Source organism: Lampetra fluviatilis, chromosome 35 (genome assembly GCF_964198595.1).
Source record: "Lampetra fluviatilis chromosome 35, kcLamFluv1.1, whole genome shotgun sequence".
NCBI classification, from domain to species: domain Eukaryota; kingdom Metazoa; phylum Chordata; class Hyperoartia; order Petromyzontiformes; family Petromyzontidae; genus Lampetra; species Lampetra fluviatilis.
The window spans coordinates 6,473,206-6,493,716 of record NC_136309.1 but is presented as its reverse complement, the minus strand read 5'-3'; the positions used below and the strand labels follow the sequence as shown (position 1 = coordinate 6,493,716).

The 20,511-nt window shown below is 55.0% G+C and overlaps 2 protein-coding genes across 4 annotated transcripts; both read right to left on the bottom strand.

Annotated features, from left to right (window-relative positions):
* Positions 1-684: 684 nt before the first annotated feature.
* On the bottom strand, positions 685-14,931 carry IQCE (IQ motif containing E). Of its 3 annotated transcripts, XM_078872847.1 has the most exons (21): positions 14,679-14,931; positions 13,225-13,305; positions 12,469-12,514; positions 10,811-10,945; positions 10,417-10,551; positions 9,980-10,167; positions 9,454-9,504; positions 9,255-9,325; positions 8,463-8,535; positions 7,774-7,823; positions 6,781-6,992; positions 6,487-6,545; positions 4,955-5,067; positions 4,378-4,467; positions 3,863-3,956; positions 3,284-3,568; positions 2,651-2,674; positions 2,469-2,534; positions 1,546-1,646; positions 1,319-1,362; positions 685-935 (listed from the first exon to the last, which is right to left on the bottom strand). In XM_078872847.1, the coding sequence occupies exons 1-21, from the start codon at positions 14,712-14,714 to the stop codon at positions 889-891; spliced, it is 2,001 nt and encodes a 666-aa protein (XP_078728973.1). In that variant the 5' UTR covers positions 14,715-14,931; the 3' UTR covers positions 685-888. The 3 variants fall into 3 exon arrangements, with proteins under 3 accessions (XP_078728973.1, XP_078728971.1, XP_078728970.1); XM_078872845.1 differs by lacking the exon at positions 14,679-14,931 and having other exon boundaries at positions 6,781-6,989; positions 13,225-14,141; XM_078872844.1 differs by lacking the exon at positions 14,679-14,931 and having other exon boundaries at positions 13,225-14,139.
* A 1,509-nt stretch (positions 14,932-16,440) lies between these two features.
* On the bottom strand, positions 16,441-19,871 carry LOC144944662 (baculoviral IAP repeat-containing protein 5.2-like). The gene is made up of 4 exons (XM_078873019.1): positions 19,684-19,871; positions 17,973-18,085; positions 17,226-17,343; positions 16,441-16,539 (listed from the first exon to the last, which is right to left on the bottom strand). Exons 1-4 carry the CDS (start codon positions 19,810-19,812, stop codon positions 16,456-16,458), a joined length of 444 nt encoding a protein of 147 aa, XP_078729145.1. The 5' UTR covers positions 19,813-19,871; the 3' UTR covers positions 16,441-16,455.
* Positions 19,872-20,511: the final 640 nt, after the last annotated feature.

Genomic DNA, 20,511 nt, shown 5'->3' with positions numbered 1-20,511 from the left:
GTCTATCCATAGGCAACCACTACCGACTTAAGTGCTACCTAATTTTTTTATCGACCTCGGATGCATGATGGTTTGAGTCACTCGAGGGTGGCGACGTGATTCAGCGGTGGCGCATTGCTCACTTGTTGCAGAGGTGCACGGTTCGAATCTGACAGGCATCCCTGGTTATTGCTGTGGGCGTAATAGCCACAGTAACAGTCGTAATGCTGCGCACTTTCCGCTTCACAGCGGATGTTAAAAGATCCCGTGATGTCGTTCGCAAGAGGAGGCTATTGTGTGCCGGCGTCGGCATCCAAATTTGTCAGATTGAAAATTTACGCCGCGGATTACTCAATTGGGATTATAAAGCAGCAATCAACGCCCCCTACTGGTAGCAGACGAATACCCGACGTCTATCGTGCAAACGAGCTTCATCCTGGTCTCTTGACTTCTCACCTGGTTAAACAAACTCGACTTAAAATGTTTAACTGGCGTGTCCACCGAGCCGTGTTTGACTTTGCATCGGTGTTCGGGTGGCAGGAGTTCGTTTGTGCCGAGATCTGCTAGCGGTGTTGTATTGAACTTTATTGCACTGCACCGTGTCGATAGCCCAACGGCCGACTGGGAGACGTGTCCAGATTCACTCTGTGGCGGAGACGGCAGCTCCCCAGAGGCAAAGACACAATCCACACACGGAGAGCAGCCCAAGGAGCGGAGACAGCCAACTCACTTTATTCTGAATGTGACTCTCTCACTGCCAGTGCAAACGCAATCCGACCAGCATCACACACCCTGTCCAATCAACACCCGCAATCGGCGTCATCAACAATTCACCGAGGTTATTGCACCAGAGAGTGGGGGGTCCTCAAACACGGGAGGAGGGGGGGGGGGCAGAGGGGGGCATGGCCTTCACAGTGCCAGCCGCGCAGTGGCCCCCGCTGTATCCACTGCATAGCCTGCACACGGCACAGCACACCACACAGCACAGTGCTTACCACCTGGCATAGTACACAGCACAGGGCAAAGTGTGCTGCATAGCACGCGATGCACGGCACAGTACACGGCACAGTACACGGCACAGTACACGGCACAGTACACGGCATTGTACACGGCATAGTATCACAGCATAGTACACAGCATAACAGACATCACAGCACGCAGCAAAGCAGGTTCTGATCGAAGCACACCCGACCACGCTGCTCCCATGCACCGCGTGCGGAGAGCACGTGTCTCAGCATAATGGGTAGTCCAGGATGAGTGCGAGGCCTTTGTTAGCAGTGAGCGACTGGCGAGTGTAAAATGGTGGAAAGATGGTTGTGGTGTGGTTCGTGTTCCTTACCGGTTGGCGAGGGCGTGAATGTTGAGGTCGGCTCGGCCTGGGCTCTGTTCGTGAGAAAATGAGTGCAGAGAGATGAGACGGGGCAGAACTCATCATATCAACACAATGGATCATCATACAATCACCATATCACCACCACCATAATACCATCATAATACCAACACAAGACATCGTCATACCATCATAAGGGAAAGGTGCACGGCACAGGAAGCCTCCTGATTGGCTACCTGATTTCCAGCTGTGCACGCCTTGCGATGTGAGCCCTGACAGCCGATTGGATGAGAATGATGGCTGGGTCTGCCCCCTCCTCTGCGGCGTGGCCGGGGCCCTGGAAGAGAGAAGGAGCGGACCGTGCGTGAGGGACCCTCCTCTCATGCCTGCACGTCGCAGCCAATGACAGCGCGTTGACTCTGGACAAAACGGGCGGTGGTAGAGCGGCGGCTCGCAATCGTAAGGCTGCGAGTTCACATCCTGGTTATGGGTTGACTCAGTCCATCATCCTTCCGGGGTCGATACAATAAGTACCACTTTGTGGGTAAGTCGACAGTGAATCGCCCTACAGATATACTCACCCCTGCCACCAGTGGCTCAGGGCTGTAAACGGGAGATGAGCACCAATGCCTCAATGCTCAATTGGAGATCACTTCGACTGAGATTACAAAATCGGAGCGTTGCAGGGCCTCCACTTGCTGAGCACATGGTGGGCAGAGGCCATCGGGGAGGCCCGTGGCCCTTGGACGCATCGGCGTCCCACGCGGTCGTGGGTCTCCTCGTGCACAACGGGTATCATCCTGCGGTCAGAATGGCCGCGAGGGTCTCGTGCGTGTCGCGCGCAGAGCGGCGGAGCAGCGGTTAGTGTGTGCTGCGCTGTGAACCCGGCGACCCGAGATAAGAGTTCCACTCGCGGCCAACAAAACGGATGATTATCTAAACCAGTCTTGGGCCTCCCCTAGGTTGACTCAGGCTGAAACGAGTGCCTGGTGCAGTGTGTAAACATTACACGAGGCATGAAAAGGCCGGGAAGTGCGGTTCTGGCCACACCAGCCCCTCGTGTGCCGTGCTGGCCTTCATAAGTGCAGCTCGCTAAAGGCTACACGGGGGACCTTTGTCTTTGTGCCTCTGCATAGATGATAGGTGATTGTGCCGCTACCTGCTCAATGAGGAGGCGGCGTCGAGTTCCGTGGCTTCGCATCACAGACTGGATCAGCTGTGCTGCCTAATGCACATACACACATGGCATGAGTGTACATGCAAGGCATGAACACACACAAGGCATGAACACACACAAGGCATGTGTGTACACACAAACTGTATGCACACACGCACACTCACCTCGTCGATCTCGTCACTCTTCTCCTGCAACACAAAGCGAGAGCCATGCATGAGTAATGCACACCCCCAGCTCCACCCGCGCCTCACTCCCACCCGCGCCTCACTCCCACCCGCGCCTCACTCCCACCCGCGCCTCACTCCCACCCGCGCCTCACTCCCACCCGCGCCTCACTCCCACCCGCGCCTCACTCCCACCCGCGCCTCACTCCCACCCGCGCCTCACTCCCACCCGCGCCTCACTCCCACCCGCGCCTCACTCCCACCCGCGCCTCACTCCCACCCGCGCCTCACTCCCACCCGCGCCTCACTCCCACCCGCGCCTCACTCCCACCCGCGCCTCACTCCCACCCGCGCCTCACTCACACCCGCGCCTCACTCCCACCCGCGCCTCACTCCCACCCGCGCCTCACTCCCACCCGCGCCTCACTCCCACCCGCGCCTCACTCCCACCCGCGCCTCACTCCCACCCGCGCCTCACTCCCACCCGCGCCTCACTCCCACCCGTGCCTCACTCCCACCCGCGCCTCACTCCCACCCACGCCTCACTCCCACCCGCGCCTCACTCCCACCCGCGCCTCACTCCCACCCGTGCTTTACTCTGGTGCCATGGTGAGAGTGCGTCCCCCCCCTCACCGTACGGCGGTGGCGTCGCCACTGCCGCTGGATTACCACGGCTGCCTCGGCTCTCCTCGCCCGCTGAGCGGCACCGCTCCGTCCTCTTCCTCGCTCGGGACTCGCCGAGCACGGCCGCGATCGGCTGCCCCTGTCCGACTGTGGAGAGCTGTGCCGTGATTGGCCGCTCGGTCTCTGCGAGTCCGTAGAGCTTTGCCTCGATTGGCCGTTGCGTCCCTGCGAGTCTGAAGAGCTGTGCCGGGATTGGCTCGCGGTGCCAGCAGTGGCGGGGCTTAGGTCGCGTTCCTGCGAGACGAACGGACCGGGGGTGATGTCGCTGTGGGGTCAGGGGGCGTGAACCTGTCCCCCCCTCGTTCCCGTCATGGCCTCCGCACCGTGGGTGGGACGGTGCTGCCCTCTACTGTTCGTGAACCTGAGGTCATTTGAATACGGGCTCTCAGAGGTAGCTCTGTGATATTCGCTTCCGCGGGCCGCTCCCTCACACGGAGGGAGGGCTGCACCGCTCGTGAGTGAAAAACCAAAAGTAACGTGGCGAGTGACTGTGAGCAGCAGCCATTGTGCCCCGAGCTGCGTACACACCCCTCTGTGTCTCCGCTCCTCCCCACGCCTCCGCTCCTCCTCAAGCTCCCGCTCCACACACCGCAACTTTTCCTGAAGAGCCCGCACCTCCTCTCTGTGCAAGGCCAGAGGACAGCGCGCACATGTACACGCACATACAAAGACAAAGATCCCCCGTATAGCCTTAACAGACTGTAGGGGCAAGTGCTGTTAGCGAGCAACTATGAAGGCCGGAACGGTACACGAACGAGGGGGCGGGTGGCCAGCACCACGCCCGACCGCCTTTGTCTCCCCAGTGGCGATGTTTACACACCGCACCAGGTACTCATTTAAGGCTGAGTCGACCTAGGGGAGGCCCAGGACCGGTTCAGATAATCGTCACTGGTGTTAGCCGTGAGCGGGAATCAAACCCGGGTCGCCAGGTTCATAGCGCAGCGCGCTAACCGCTACACTACCGCTCCCCGTACACACACACACAGACACGCACCAGCCCCTCCACACACCCCGCCTACGCGTGTCCCTGTGTCTCCTCTCACCGCATTTGCTCCTCCGCGTGTCGCACCGACAGTCGCTTATTTTCCACTTCCAGATCAGAGGTCGTCCGCCTCAGCTGCTGGATCTCCTTGCTGGCAAAGACAAAGTGCCCCCATATAGCCTCAACACACTGTTGGGGCAAGTGCTGTTAGCGAGCACCTATGAGGGTTCGTACGTGTGTACATGTGTTCAAACACTACTATACGTGCGTGTGTGTGTGTACGTGTGGACACATGTTTCCACGTATGTCCATGAGTGTGGGAATACGTCTGTGTACACATGGGAAGTGGTGGCGCAGTGGTTAGCGCACTTCGCATTCGCCAATATCGGTGCCGATTATCTGAACCGGTCCTGGGCCTCCCCTATGGCGACTCAGCCTTAAATTAGTACCTCGTGAGGTGTGCAAACATAGCCACTTGGGAGACAAAGGTGGCTACACGTGGTGTTGGCTACACCAACCCCCCACCGTGTGTCTGCACCGTGCCGGGCCTTCATAGGTGCTCGCAAACAGCACTCGCCCCAACCAGCGTGTGTTGGTCTACATGGGGTTTCTTTGTCTTTATCTTTGTGCACACGTACTCCCTCTGGGCGAGCTCTCCCTGCAGCGCACGCCTGTCCTCCTTGAGGCGCCGCACGGCGCCGCGCAGACGCACCGCGTCCTGCCCGTCCTCGCCACCCGCACCAGCAGCACCCTGCACGCACAAAGACAAAGACCCCCCACCCCCACATATAGCCTTGACAGACTGTTGGAGCAAGTGCTGTTAGCGAGCACCTATCAAGGCTGGCCAGCACCATGCCCGAGTCGCCCTCGGGCAGGCAGGCTGAGGACCAGTTCAATATTCGTCACGATGTTGGCTATGGTTGGCCAGGTTCAAGGCGCACTGCACTAACCACTGCGGCACCGCTCCATTTGGAGACCAATACCAATACTAATACTCGCCATTCGTCTCTAGGTGGCGGCGACATGACCACGGCGCTTGTGCCAGGCTATGTGCAAGTTAAGGCCACGTGAACGGTCAAACGACCGCTGGCAGGAGGTCACGGGACAGACCCAGGTGGCACGAGTTGCATGACTGAGATGACTGGCTGCTGCACCACCTGTGTCCTCTACTGTGCCAACTTGCTGTGCATTGCTCCTCTGCCGTCTGTTGTTGCTGGAAAGCGACTGCCTCCAACTGCCCAGTAGCGTCCTTCACGAGCCTCCTCCCCAGAGGCCGATTTTAACACCACTGGTACAAGTCAATGGCAAGTCCACTCAGCTCCACGTCCTCCTGTACCACATCACTCCATCTCTTCTCTAGCCTGTGCAGTGCCCGTTTAGCCCCCTCTATGTGGCCAAACAGAAGCTGCTTGGGCATGCGGTGGCTGGGCGAACACAGCCTTGTCTGCCGGAGGAGGTCACCGATGGGACTCAGTCCAGATCGTTCAAGGATCTGTGAGCTCCTCACACAATCCAGTCTGGTTAAACCCAGAATGGATCGTAGGCAGAGCATAGAGGAGGGAGGGCATGACCGTGGCCGACAAAACCTGAAGCTTCGTCTGGAGCGAAAGACCAGAGAGCTTCCACACAGCGTTACGCAGCTGATGAAATAATAATGCCACTCGACTGATTTGGAGTGAAACCTCTGCTGTCAAACCAGAGCTGGTCATGAGTAGACTGCCCAGGTATGGAAAACTCTCCACTCTCTCCACAACTGCCCCATTCGCAATTGGGAGTTGTGGTGGTGGAGTATTTGATGGGACGAAATACCGAGGCAGGTGCTTAGTTTTGGTGGGGCTGATGGTAAAGCACCAGGTTCAGCAGCAGCGTCTTCACTCCTCCTCTGAGTGAGCAGCAATCACCAGATCATCAGCATACATAACATGGTTGCCAAATAGGGAGCCATCCCTTAACCGCACCTGAGCATGGAACAGCCTCCCATTGTATCTGAACCAGATTGAAATTCCTCTGGTACAGCCAACAAAGACACACACACACAGATACACACACGTGATGTCTGGCAATGACCGAGGTGACCAAGAACCCTGTTCAACCACCCAGAATGAAGAGTGCGGTGAGTGCAGAATGTTTAGTAAGAAGAGTGTGGTGAGCACGGTGAGTGTGGGGTCACCTCCTCCAGCGCTGCCGTGCGGCGAGCCGATACGGTGCGGTTCCCAGCTTCGCGTTTCACTGAAACAACAACAGCAACAACATTAACAACAACCAATACAACCAGTGATGTAGTGCTGAGCGGTGCTGGGTGGTGCTAAGTGGTGCTGAGTGGTGCTGGGTTGTACTGGGTGGTGCAGAGTGTTGCCGGTGATGCCGCGTGGTGCCGCGTGGTGCCGGGTGGTGCCGGGTGGTGCCGGGTGGTGCCGAGTGGTGCCGAGTGGTGCCGGGTGGTGCCGGGTGGTGCTGGCCTGACCGGGCTGCTCCTGCTGCGGTGCGGTGGTGCCACTGGTCCCCGTGTGTGGCGGTGCTGGCGGTGGTACTGGCGGTGGAGCTGCGTGTGCGGCGCTGAGCTCGGAGCGCAGTCGGGCGTTGTCCTGCTGCACCAGCGCGTGCTTCTCCGAGAGGCGGCGCAGCGCGGCACCCAACGCCTTCTCCTTGTGCCGACCTGCAGCGCCTCCTTCCCTACTGCAACCAACACAAGCAATCGATACCATGGCAACAATGCCATGGTAACCAATACCACTGCCATAGCTCATCAATAAATACAACCACAACAACTGCAAGGTTGCATTTAGTGTTGAAAGATTAGCAGGAATGTTTGAACTTGTCGACTTTGTTTACATTTATTTTTAGTTACTTGCATACTTGGTTACTCGCTTACTCTTTAACTTGCTGACTCGCCCCTCCTGGACATCTGTGAAAAAGAGTTTCATATCTTATCTGATTCCTCTCCAGTCTAAATAAAGACTGATTCTGACACCCAATAACAACAATTACAACGACCACAACTAAATCAAGTTCAAGTTCATTTATTAGGTATAGCCCTGTGAGCCATTCGGCTCTTGAATCAGGTGCAGCCGCAACAAACAAAAACACGAACAAAAAACATCTTAAAGTGAATATGTGACTAAGTGCAAGCAGAAAATCCAAGAAAAGACAGCAAAATATTGCAGAAAAATCACCGTACACCAACTCTGTGTGCAAAAATCCCAGTGGGATGCAAGTCAAACAACAACAACAACAACCACAAGACAACTTAGATTAAGGCCATCAGTCTAACTCTGTACTACAACAAACAAACATGGCTAAACCAATAAATAATTACGACAAGCCCATCAACCACAATAACTATAATAACTCAACAACAACAATCACTGCAACCACCAGCACCGTGACCATCAAAACTACGATCCAGAGGACCATGTGCTGCGTGCGTCCATCTCGCCACGTCGCCCACTGTGCGTACCTCGCTGGGGTCGGAGCCGCGGCAGCAAGCGCCTCTCTCAACCGGTCGATCTGCAGAGAGAGGGACACCCATCCTCACCCATCCTCACCACCATCATCATCATCCTAACCAACATCACCACCACCAGCATCCTCACCACCTTCTTCCTCGTCATCTTAATCACCATCACCAGCATGTTCATCTTCACCAATGATCATCCGTGTAGTCTGAACAGACTTTAGGAACAAGTTCTGTTAGCGAGCACCAATGAAGGTAAGCATGGCACACGATGGGGTGGGTGGCCAGCACCACGCCCAGCTGCCGTTTTCTCCCTAGTGGCGATGTTTACACACCGCACCAGGTACTCATTTGAGGCCGAGTGGACCTAGGGGAGGCCCAAGACCGATTTAAATAATCGTCACTGGTGTTGACCGTGAGCGGGAATTAAACCCGGGTTGCCGGGTTTGTAGCGCAGCGCGCTAACCGCTACACTACCGCTCCCCACACCAGCAACCTCACCACCATTGGAGGGAGAAAACAAAGAGAGACAGAGCGAAGGAGAGGGAGGGAGGGGAAGGAGGGAGATTTCAAGGTGTCAGAGCCTTTAAGTCGATGTTTAATCCCATACTGCTGAATGAAGCCCTCTAATTCTTTAAATGAATTGGTAGATAAATTGTTTATTTGTGCAAGAAAATGAGGGAGGGAGAGACCTCCAGCAGGTAGGTCTCCGCTGCGACGCGCATCTCCTCCAGGCTGGTGCAGCGCACATCCTCCCGCAGACGCCTGGGTCACGCACATCCAGCATATGCGCATCCAGCACACACATGGGCAGACAAATACACACAAACACATGGGCAAAGACACATGCATGGGCACCACACAGGTGCAAGGGAGGCGGGAAGAGAAGGGGGCGGGAGTAGGGGGATGTGTGTAGGGGGTGGTGTAGGGGGGTGGTATGAGGTAGGAGGGGTGCAGGAGGAAGGGGATCAAGTTTCAAGTTGATTTTGTGTAACCAGGTGAGAACTATAGAAACCAGCATAGATTCCCATTTGCAAGAGTGACCTGGGTTACTACAATGACAAAAGCAATAGCATAACTTAATTCTAGATTTGAAGCTTTCGTGACTGCAAGGATTCATATTCTTAGGTTTTTTCGGTAAAGTCACGTAGGTACAAAATTAAAATTAATAAAAGTAAAATAAAAATAAAATAAAAATCACGACGTTTCGGAGGCAACACAAGCTTCCGTCTTCAGGTGGAACCATCACAGCACGACAGCTGTATCAAGTATTTAACTTTTATTAATTTTAATTTTTGTTACCTACGTGACTTTACCGAAAAAACCTAAGAATAACAATAGCATAACAACAAGTTCAGCAATGAAGCAGATATAAATCACAGAGGAGGTGAGTGAAGAGGATGGTGGGAAGGAGGGAGGGAAGGGGAGGGTGGCTGGTGTAGGGAGGAGGAGGAGGCGGTGGTGGCCGTGGCGATGTTACTCACGTCAGCGCCGTGTCCTTCTCCCTGCACTGCTGCTCCAGCTTGAGTACCCTCTGCTTGAGGCCGTTAATCACCTGGGAGACCGACAGACGGGGAGGGAGAGGGGGCAGGCGAGGTGACACTCAGCCACTCGAGCGGGGCCGCCGTCTGAGTGCGACTGAATGGTTTCGTTAATTGGGCACGATGCGTCTGGCAGGCTCACCGCTCCGGACTCCCTCTTGCGGTCACCCAGGCTGCGGGTGAACTCCGACCCCTGGTCGTCACACACGGCACACTTGTCAGTAGAGGTGTGGGCACCCGCAGGTACACATGTGTGCGCGTGTGTACCTGCAGGTGTGTGTTAAGTATGTTTGTGCATGTGATTGTGTGTGTGTGTGTGCGTACGCACAGGCACGTGTGTGTCTGTGTATAGTTGTCTGTGTGTCTGTGGCTAAAACACAGCAATTTGGCAGTGGGGAGCACAGGTGGTGCATCTGTCAATCATCTCAGTCAGTCAACCCACAGCACCTGGGTCTGTCCCATGAGATCCTGCCAGCAGCGAGCCTTGCACACTTCATGTGACAGCCTCAGAGTGCACCTAGCCTGGCACAAGCATCGTGGTGACACCACTGGCAGATGGCAGCTGTTGTTGTTTGTATCTCTGTGTGGATGCATCTTATAATTGTGTCTCCCGCTCTTCTTCTCCCCGTCTCCCTCTCTGTGCACACGTCACCGAGTCTCCTCCAGACCTGCGCTTGCGGCATCAGCAGCTGCTCCAGCTGCTTGTCCTTGCGTGCCCCCTCGGCCTCGAGGCGCCGGGCTCGCGTGCGCGTCGTCTCCAGCGCCGCGCGCTCGGCTGTCAGTGCCTTCTTCAGCTCCAGGATCTCGTCGTACATCGCTTCGCGCTCCTTGTAGTCGGGGGTTCCCGGCACGTAGCCTGCGCACACGCACGCACACATGCACTCATCCCTATAGGGCCTTCTAAGTCTCACCCTGGCCTCTCAGAGGCAGATAAGCAATCATACAAACACTTGCACACAAACACAGACATACATACATGTAGACACCACACTACACACTACACTCACAGTTTGTACCACATCCCCTATATCACACAAAGACAGACAAGCAGTGTGACGGTGTCACGACGGTGGTGTGGTAACAACAGTACGGCCGTGATGCCCACCGGTGTGGGAAGAACGCGCGTGCCGGGGCCTAGTCATGCCCAGCGCCTCTTTCAGGTAGTCGGGGACTCCGCTCCCATTGCCCCCGGCGCCCCCCGCGCTCTCGAACCCCGGCCTCTTCAGGGACTGAGTGAGCCCTGCATGTGTCACACGTGCGCACACGTCCCAATCGCTGTCACGCGCGGTGCAGTCTGTGGGAACGACGGGCTGGTGGCAATGCCAGCCAGGGGTTAGTGTGGAGGAGGGTTAGCCGAGGGATTGAGACTAGCAGGTGGACTCAGATCTGGACGAGCAGGTAGACTAGCAGGTAGACTAGGGTAAGGACTATCAGATGGACAAGCAGGGGAACTAACAGGGGGACTAGTAAGGGGACAAGCAGGAGAGGGGCCGGCTCACCATTGCCCTGGCGGAGTGAGTGCAGCCACATCTGCCGTGGTGTCCGGGTTCCCATGGGCTCGGCGTACGCGGTGACCGAGCCGGTGAGTGAGCGCCAGGCGCCGCCGCGAGGGACTCCACCCTCATAAGGGGACTCTGAACCACAACAACAACAACGACCACTGCAGCAACACAAGACACGCCTCGCTACGGCGTGGCAACGGCAGAACAACAACCGCCATTTGCCACCAAGTGGAGATGTCACCATGGCAACTGTGACAGGCTAGGTGCACCCTGAGGCGACGTGAAGTGTGAAAGGCTCACTGCTGGAAGGGAGGTCACAGGACAGACCCAGGTATTATGGGTTGACTGCCTGAGATGATTGACAGATGCACCACCTGTGTTTTCCACTCTACCAACTTGCGTTTTATCTGCCCGGTGCTCCGTTTGTTGTTGTGAGCGTCGCTCCTCTGCCCTCCGCTGTTGTTGGAGGACGACTGCCTCTAACTGCCCAGTAGCGTCCTTCATGAGCTTCCTCCACAGAGGCCAATCTTGACACCACTTGTACCAGTCATCTTTTTGGTAGACCATGCCGGGCCTGTTTAGCCCCCTCTGGTTCAGATATATAAGCCCAGGACTGGATCATATATTTGCGACCGATGTTGGCCATGAGCAGGAATCGAACTCGTGTCACCGGTATCATAGCGCAGTGTACTAACCACTGCGCAATCATAAACAAGGACAAAGATACACTATATAGCCCTTAATGGACTGTTGGGGCAAGTACTATTATCGAGCACCTATAAAGGCTGGTATGGCACACGAAGGGGTGGGTGGTCAGCTCCACAACTGGCCGCCTTTATCTTCCAAGTGGCGATGTTTACACATCGCACCAGGTACTCATTTGAGGCTGAGTCGACCTAGGAAAGGTCCAGAACCAGTTCAGATAATTTGACAGTGTTATGATCGAGAATCGAACTCGGGTTGTCAGGTTCGTAGTGCAGTTCACTAACCACTGCACCACCACTCCCCACAACAATCATAAACACACCCATTCACATGTACAATCATACTCACACACGTACACAATCATACACACACTCCCATCAATGAACCAATATCTAAACCAGCCCTTGACCTCTTGGAGGTCAATGAAGTCTTAGCTCATGCAGCGTGCGATCATCCAAACTGTGGAGACAAAGGTGGCTGCTGGACATGGTTCTGGCTGCACCACCTCCTCATAACAAGTTCAAGTTCATTTATTAGGTATAGCCCTGTGAGCCATTCGGCTCTTGAATCGGGTGCAACCGCAACAAACAAAAAACATGAACAAGAAAACATCTTAAAGTGAATATATGACTAAGTGCAAACAGAAAATCCAAGAAAAGACAGCAAAATATTGCAGAAAAATCATCGTACACCAACGCTGTGTGCAAAAATCCCAGTGGGATGCAAGTCAAACAACAACAACCACAAGACAACTTAGATTAAGGCCATCAGTCTTACTCCGTACTACAACAAACAAACATGGCCAAACCAAAAAACTTCTCGAAATCACCAAAATAAAGCCATGAAAGCAATGAAACAGCGCAATGCCGGGGGATTCTTTCCTTTTTCATACACACGCCGCCCTTGCAGAGTGAGCGTGAACCAGGCTGAGCGGCGCAGGTGAAACTTACTGGCGGACTTGGACAACTTTTTGCTTCCCTTGGTGGACTTCTTGCTCTGAAAAGTAGCAAAGGAAGAGTTCGTGGTTATCATTCGACATCACCTACAGATAGACAGACAGGCAGTTAGAGAGATACATACAAAGACTAATATTCCTCCCTATAGCCTTAACAGACTGTTGGGGCAAGTGCTGTTAGCGAGCACCTATAAAGGCCAACACGGCGCAAGAGGGGGTGGGTGGCCAACACCATGCCCGGCCGCCTTTGTCTCCCCAGTGGCGATATTTACACACGGGACCAGGTACTTATTTGAGGCTGAGTCGACCTAGGGAAGGCCCGGGACCAGTTCAGATAATCGTCACTGGTGTTGGCCATGAGCGAGAATTTAACCCGGGATGCTGGGTTCATGGCGCAGCGTAGCACTAACCGCTACACCACCACTCCCCACGCAGACAGAGAGACACACAGGCAGAGATACACACAGGCAGAGAGACACACAGGCAGACAGACATACAGGCAGAGATACACACAGGCAGAGAGACACACAGGTGCACACACACAGTCACACAGGCAGACAGACACACAGGCAGACAGACACACACACAGACAGACACACACAGACACACAGGCAGACAGACACCCACACAGGCAGAGAGACACACAGACAGACAGACACACCGACAGACACACAGGCAGAGAGACACACAGACAGACACACAGACAGACACACAGTCACACAGGCAGACAGACACACAGGCAGACTTGTACCTTGAGGGAGGCTCGGCGCAGGGGGGTGGCGGGGTCGGGCGAGGAGGAGCGCGAGTCGAGAGACCGCACGTCCACGTCTCCCTGCGGGCGAACACGACACGCGAGCCCGACTCTCACCTCGCCCTCCTCGCCTCGACCATCACCTCGACCATCACGGCAACCATCACAGCAACTCATCACCTCAACCATCACCGCAACCATCACCGCAACCATCACCTCAACCATCACCTCGCCCTCACCTCGACCATCACCTCGACCATCACCTCGACCATTACCTCGCCCATCACCTCAACCATCACCGCAACCATCACCTCAACCATCACCGCAACCATCACCTCAACCATCACCTCAACCATCGCCTCAACCATCGCCTCAGCCCTCGCCTCAACCATCGCCGCAACCATCGCCGCAACCATCGCCTCAACCATCGCCGCAACCATCGCCTCAACCATCGCCTCAACCATCGCCTCAACCATCGCCTCAACCATCGCCTCAACCATCACCTCAACCATCACCTCAACCATCACCTCGCCTTCACCTCAACCATCACCTCGCCTTCACCTCAACCATCGCCTCAACCATCGCCTCAACCATCACCTCAACCATCATCTCAACCATCACCTCAACCATCGCCTCAACCATCACCTCGCCCTCACCTCAACCATCACCGCAACCATCACCTCAACCATCACCTCAACCATCACCTCGCCCTCACCTCAACCATCACCGCAACCATCACCTCAACCATCACCTCGCCCTCACCTCAACCATCGCCTCAACCATCGCCTCAACCATCGCCTCAACCATCACCTCAACCATCACCTCAACCATCACCTCAACCATCACCTCAACCATCACCGCAACCATCACCTCAACCATCGCCGCAACCATCACCTCAACCATCACCTCAACCATCACCTCGCCCTCACCTCAACCATCACCTCAACCATCACCTCAACCATCACCTCGCCCTCACCTCAACCATCACCGCAACCATCACCTCAACCATCGCCGCAACCATCACCTCAACCATCACCTCAACCATCACCTCGCCCTCACCTCAACCATCACCGCAACCATCACCTCAACCATCACCTCGCCCTCACCTCAACCATCACCTCAACCATCACCTCAACCATCACCTCAACCATCACCTCAACCATCACCTCAACCCTCAACTCAACCATCACACTCATCACCTCGCCTCACTCAACACACCTCGTAACTCAGCCTCTTCTCACTCTTATCTCTCCCCGCTCACCCTCTCCCCTCACCGTCTCCTCGTGCACCATCCTCACCTCATCCTCACCTCTCCTCACCTCAAACGCCGCTCTCCCCCCCCACCGCTACAACTCATCACTCTCCGCGGGCCTATGCCGAGACGAAGCCTGCGCTCTTGCCTGGTCCCCCTGCCCACCCGCGCGCCCGCTCGCCCGCCCGCGCTGCCTCAGTACCGCGTGACCCGCCGGCTCCCCGGTGCTGCTCGGCATGGCTGCGTCTCCTCTCGTCCCCGGGCGAGCAAGAAGACGAGGGTGGGAATGATGATGATGGTGATGGCAGTGGGAGGGGGGAGAGAGAACTGGCGGAGACGGGGAGAGCGGAGAGAACTTGCGGGTGGAGAGAGTCAGAGGGAGACTGGGAGGGATGGGGGGGGGGCAGCGGTGGGCAGGGAGCGGCAGCGACGCCGTTACCCCGGGCGAAGGTAAACAGCCCCTCCCCCTTCATGCCCCTCCCCCTCCATGCCCCTCCCACTCCATGCCCCTCCCCCTCCATGCCCCTCCCCCTCCATGCCCCTCCCACTCCGTCAATGTTCAGTGTGATTTCAGGAGAGGCTTGCCTAAATTGTCTCGTTCAAATCGGAGAAATCTTATTCTCTCCGAGATCAGGGCTAGGTCAGCCCTGAACAAGGTCTGTTTAGCATTGGGAGAAGTGACAGCAGCAGATGTCAGTGTATAGGAGATCGGTATTACCTTAGTGTCGCGGCATCTCTTCAGAAATGCGAGCGACTCGATCGGATGAGCCCTTCTTGTCTCGAAGTTTGTTAAAAGATCTAATAGTTGTGTGGAAACCCTCCCCGTAGAGGCACTTAACGCTTGACTTAAAGCTTTCGTGACTGCAGGAATTCATATTCCTGGGTCTTTCGGTAAAGTCACGAGATGCCCTGTTTGGGGGTGCAAGACGTGCCAGATTTTTTTAGAAGGTATATAATCGAAACGAATATTAAGCACGGGCACATAAGTGCAACTACTTTGTTTAAATCAAACTTATGCATTTATCAACATTATAATTTTTTAAATAATTGAGATAACCCAATTGGTGCAAGGCTGCAGTAAAGGTGAAGAACCACTGGTTTCAAGGTCTGAGAAGAATCTTGAATCAATTCTTCACTCTCCACCCCCGCCCAAACGGCCGTGTGGCTGATGGGATGTAAATGTTGTGGGTTGAACTCATAACTAATTGGCATGTTGTTTCCGTGACAAACCTTACGAATTGGTTGTGTCGGATGGTGGTGGGTTTGAACGACACATTCATATTTACGCGATCTATATCTCAAAAAAGCCTCTATTAGGGATAATATCGGTTGCGAAAGCCTACTTGTTAAACTAAACAATTACATCTGTGTGTGTTTCTTCTGTGGAGGGACAGACACGGGAAGGAGGCGGATTGTCGCGAACTGCCGTTGGGCTTGAGTAAGAGATGGCAAACGCAGGAATGTCAGTGCGAGAGAAACTTTATTGGGGCCCATAGGCTCAGTCACAGTGGGGCCCGGGGTCACGGGGACGGGAGTCTAGGACCTCACATAACAAGTGGGGCAGACGGGCAGGGTCAGGATTGGGGTTAGCGATCGTGTTAGATAGAGCTGGGGTTAGGGTTAGGATTAGAGATATTGTGGGGCATTGAGTTAGGGGATAAGGGATATAAAGTGTTGGTGTTGTGGTTAGAGTTAGGGTTGGAGTTAGGCTGAAGAGGGTTAGGATCATACAGCTAGATTCAGGGTTAAGACCACAGGGTATGGGTTATGATTATAGGCTTAGCTGGATAAGGATTATAAGGTTAGTTATCAGGTTAGTAATGAGTATAGGGTTTGAGTTACAGTTAAGGGGTTAGGTTTAGCGTTAGGGAGTTGTGATTATAGGGTTATGATGCGAGTCAGGGTGAGATTAGGGTTAGAGTCGGTAGAACAGGGGTGCTGACGATGACCAAGTGCCCCCTGCCCCTACTCCCCCTCCCCTAGCGGATGAACCGCTCCATGTGGAGCCGCACGGTGCTCGCGCTGTCCATAAACTCGTGCAGGAAGCGGCGCTCCATCTCCCTCTGTCACAACGGGGTCACAGGGGCACAGGGTCATAGGGTCACGAGATTGGATGGGTCACATTTGCTGCAACGCATTCTCCTGGCGAGACTCCACGATGCCCCATAGGGGGTGTCACCGCATCTCATGTTAAAGTTCATGTATTAGGTATAGCCCTGTGAGCCATTCGGCTCTTGAATCGGGTGCAACCGCAACAAACAAAAAACAAAAACATGAACAAGAATACATCTTATAGTGATTATGTGCAAACAGAAAATCCAAGAAAAGACAGCAAAATATTGCAGAAAAATCACCGTACACCAACACTGCGTGCAAAAATCCCAGTGGGATGCAAGTCAAACAACAACAACAACCACAAGACAACTTAGATTAGGCCATCAGTCTAACTCTGTACTACAACAAACAAACAAGGCCAAACCAAAACGCTTTTCGAAAATCACCAAAATAAATCCATAAAAGCAATGAAACAGTGGTCATAGGAACTGTGACCGAATTTTCACAATAAACGCCGTAAAAAACATGTACCACCAAACTCTACAGCCATAGCTGGCTGCATGAGTCACTCCACAACAGTAGGAGCATCTGTGTGTGATCCATCAACTCTCGCTGCTGCCTCCACAGTGCTGGGCAACGCAGGACCCCCCCCCCGCGTAGAGGAGGAGGAGGGGGGGCTCCTTGCGTCGCTCACCACGTAGTTGTGTGCGCGCTGAAGCTCAAGGCGCAGGAACTCCTCGACGGGGAGGAGGGCGTAGGGTGAGCGCAGAGCGAGGAACGCGCACGCGGGGGAGCGCAGTGCGTGCACCTGCCTGGGGTGTGGGGAGAGACATTATCATTTTTTAAAAAGAATTTAGATAACCAATTTGGTGCAAGGCTGCAGTAAAGGTGAAGAACCACTGGTTTCAAGGTCTGAGAAGTATCTTGAACCAATGCTTCACTTTTTTGTCTTCTTGGTTCTTTCGGTAAAGTCACGTAGAATGGAAATAATAAAATAATAAAAATAAAACGTAATAAAATAATATTAAATAATAAAATAATTTAAAGGTGATGTTGCGACGTTCCAAAGACTGCCAAGTACAAGCCGAGCAGGCCTAGTTAGCGAGCTCGCCTTGGATACCAACGATTTCAAATTCAAAGCCGATTTATGTTTTACTTGTACGATCCTATTCAATCACAGCAATAACCAATACAAAGTAACACGATTTCTCGAAGAACCTGGTTGAACATTTATCAATTATATTGACAGATACAAAATCTAAATGGTCGCTGCCCTTCTACATGAATATTCCCTGGTGCCCCCCCCCCCCCACCGTCTCACCTGCCCCCGAGACGAGCAAGGGCATCGATGTTGACTCCACCCGCCTCCCCGCAAAGTGGCAAATCATTTGATCAACCCCAGAGGGATTAGGGGGGCCCCCTTCCGTGTGTCTCGGCGCACCTGGGATCGTCCCCAGAGACCCAGCGTCGAACCTCGAGCAGGCAGAAGAAGCACCGCGCCGAGACATCGACTCCCGGCTGCTGATCCAGGCACACGAACCCGGCGGCAGCCATCTGTGCGGCGCGCAGCGATGGGCAGGGCGAGTGGGTGGTACAGGGTGTGTGTGTGGTACAGGGTGTGTGTGTGTGTGTGGTACAGGATGTGTGCGTGTGTGGTACAGGATGTGTGTGTGTGTGGTACAGGGTGTGCGTGTGTGTGGTACAGGGTGTGCGTGTGTGTGGTACAGGATGTGTGTGTGTGTGGTACAGGGTGTGCGTGTGTGTGGTACAGGGTTTGTGTGTGTGTGTGGTACAGGGTGTGTGTGTGTGTGGGGTACAGGGTGTGTGTGTGTGTGGTACAGGGTGTGTGTGTGGTACAGGGTGTGCGTGTGTGTGGTACAGGATGTGTGTGTGTGTGGTACAGGGAGTGCGTGTGTGGTACAGGGTGTGCGTGTGTGTGGTACAGGGTGTGTGTGTGTGTGTGGTACAGGGAGTGCGTGTGTGGTACAGGGTGTGCGTGTGTGTGGTACAGGGTGTGTGTGTGTGGTACAGGGTGTGTGTGTGTGTGGTACAGGGTGTGTGTGTGTGTGGTACAGGGTGTGTGTGTGTGGGGTACAGGGTGTGTGTGAGTGGTACAGGGTGTGTGTGTGTGTGGTACAGGGTGTGTGTGTGTGTGGTACAGGGTGTGTGTGTGTGGTACAGGGTGTGTGTGTGGTAGTGGGGAGCAGTGGGGAGCGGTGGTGTAGCGGTTAGCGCGCTGCGCTACAAACCTGGCCTTGCCGGGTACGATACCCGCTCACGGCCAACACCGGTGACGATTATCTGAACCAGTTCTGGGCCTCCCCTAGGTCGACTCAGCCTCAAACGAGTACCTGGTGCAGTGTGTAAACATTGCCACTAGGGAGACAAAGGCGGCCGAATGTGGTGTTGGCCACCCACCCCCTCGTGTGTCGTGCCGGCCTTCATAGGTGCTCGCTAACAGCACTTGCCCCAACAGTCTGTTCAGGCTATACGGGAGATCTTTGTCTGTGTTGTGTGTCCGTGTGTGTCTATGGGGAGCGGTAGTGTAGCGCTACGAATCCGGTGACCCGAGTTCAATTACCGATAACGACCAATAACAGCGAATAACTGAACTGGTTCTGGCCTCACCTAGATCGACTCAGCCTTGTCTTTGCGCGTGTGGTACAAGGTGTGTGTGGTACAGGGTGTGGTACAGGGTGTATGTGTGGTACAGGGTGTGTATGGTACAGTGTGTATGTGTGTGATACACGGTTTGTGTGGAGCGGTAGCGATCAACGCGCTGCGCTACGAACCCGGTAACGAACCCGAGTTAGATTTTCGTTCACGGCCAACACCAACGACGATTATCCAGCCCTGGGCCGTCCCTAGGTCGACTCAACCTCAAAATGGGTGCGATGTGTAAACATCCCCACTGGGGAGACAAAGGCGGCCGGGCGTGGTTGCTGGCAACCCACCCACCCACCCCCTCGTGTGCCGCGCCGGCCCTCACAGGTGCCGCTCGCCAACAGCACTTGCCCCAAAAGTTTGTCAAGGCTATACCGGGGGGGGTGGGAAGGTGAATCTTTGCCTTTGTGTGGGATCCACGTGCTCGGGGGATCAGCTGTGACCGTGCTGCTCCACCCCCCCCACCCCCTCCCTCCCCTCCCTCTCACCTGCGCAGGGTCCCAGCCCAAATCGTGAGTCGACTCAGTGAAGCTCTCCGCCCTCCGCGACTCCTCGTAGAACTCGGCCCCAGTCGCGAACTCCCGCAGGCTCAGCACGTCCATCGCCGTGCCCGCCATGACTCCCCCTGGCTCCCCCTCGCTCCCCCCGGCTCACTCCCGGTCCCCCTCGCTCCCTCCCGGTCCCCCTCGCTCCCTCTCGGTCGCTTTTGGCCCCGCGTGTCCCCCTCCTGATGACCTCTACCCCACGCTCGCAGGGGGCGAATCGCTGCAATCCCGGATCCCCTCCTCGCTTGGAGATTTAAATCTCGGCGGCGGGAGTGGGGGCGGGGGGAGCGGGATCCGGTCCGGGCAGATGCGGATCGTTTAACGTGCTGATCGAGTCGACGACGCAATCCGATTTAAGCTCACGACAAAGACAAAAGCACCCCCTCCCCCCGTATAGCCTCTGATAGGATGTTTGGGGCAAGTGCTGTAAATGAGGGCCGGCCTATGAATGCCGGCAATACCACGCCCGACCGCCTTTGTCTCTCCAATGCTAATGCTTACACACCGTACCGGGTGCTCTGTTAAGGCTGAGTCGACCTACACACAAAGACAAAGATCCCCTGTACAGCCTCAATAGACTGTTGGGGCGAGAGTTGTCGGTGCAGCACACGAGGGGGCAGGTAGCCAGCACCACGCCTGGCCGCCTTTGTCTCTATAGTGGCGACGTTTACACACCGCGCCAGGTCACCTAATTTGAGGCTGAGTCGACCTACGGGAGGCTAATAAGCGGCAGTCGAACACCAAACACGCGACACCGCCCTCTCTCTGGGA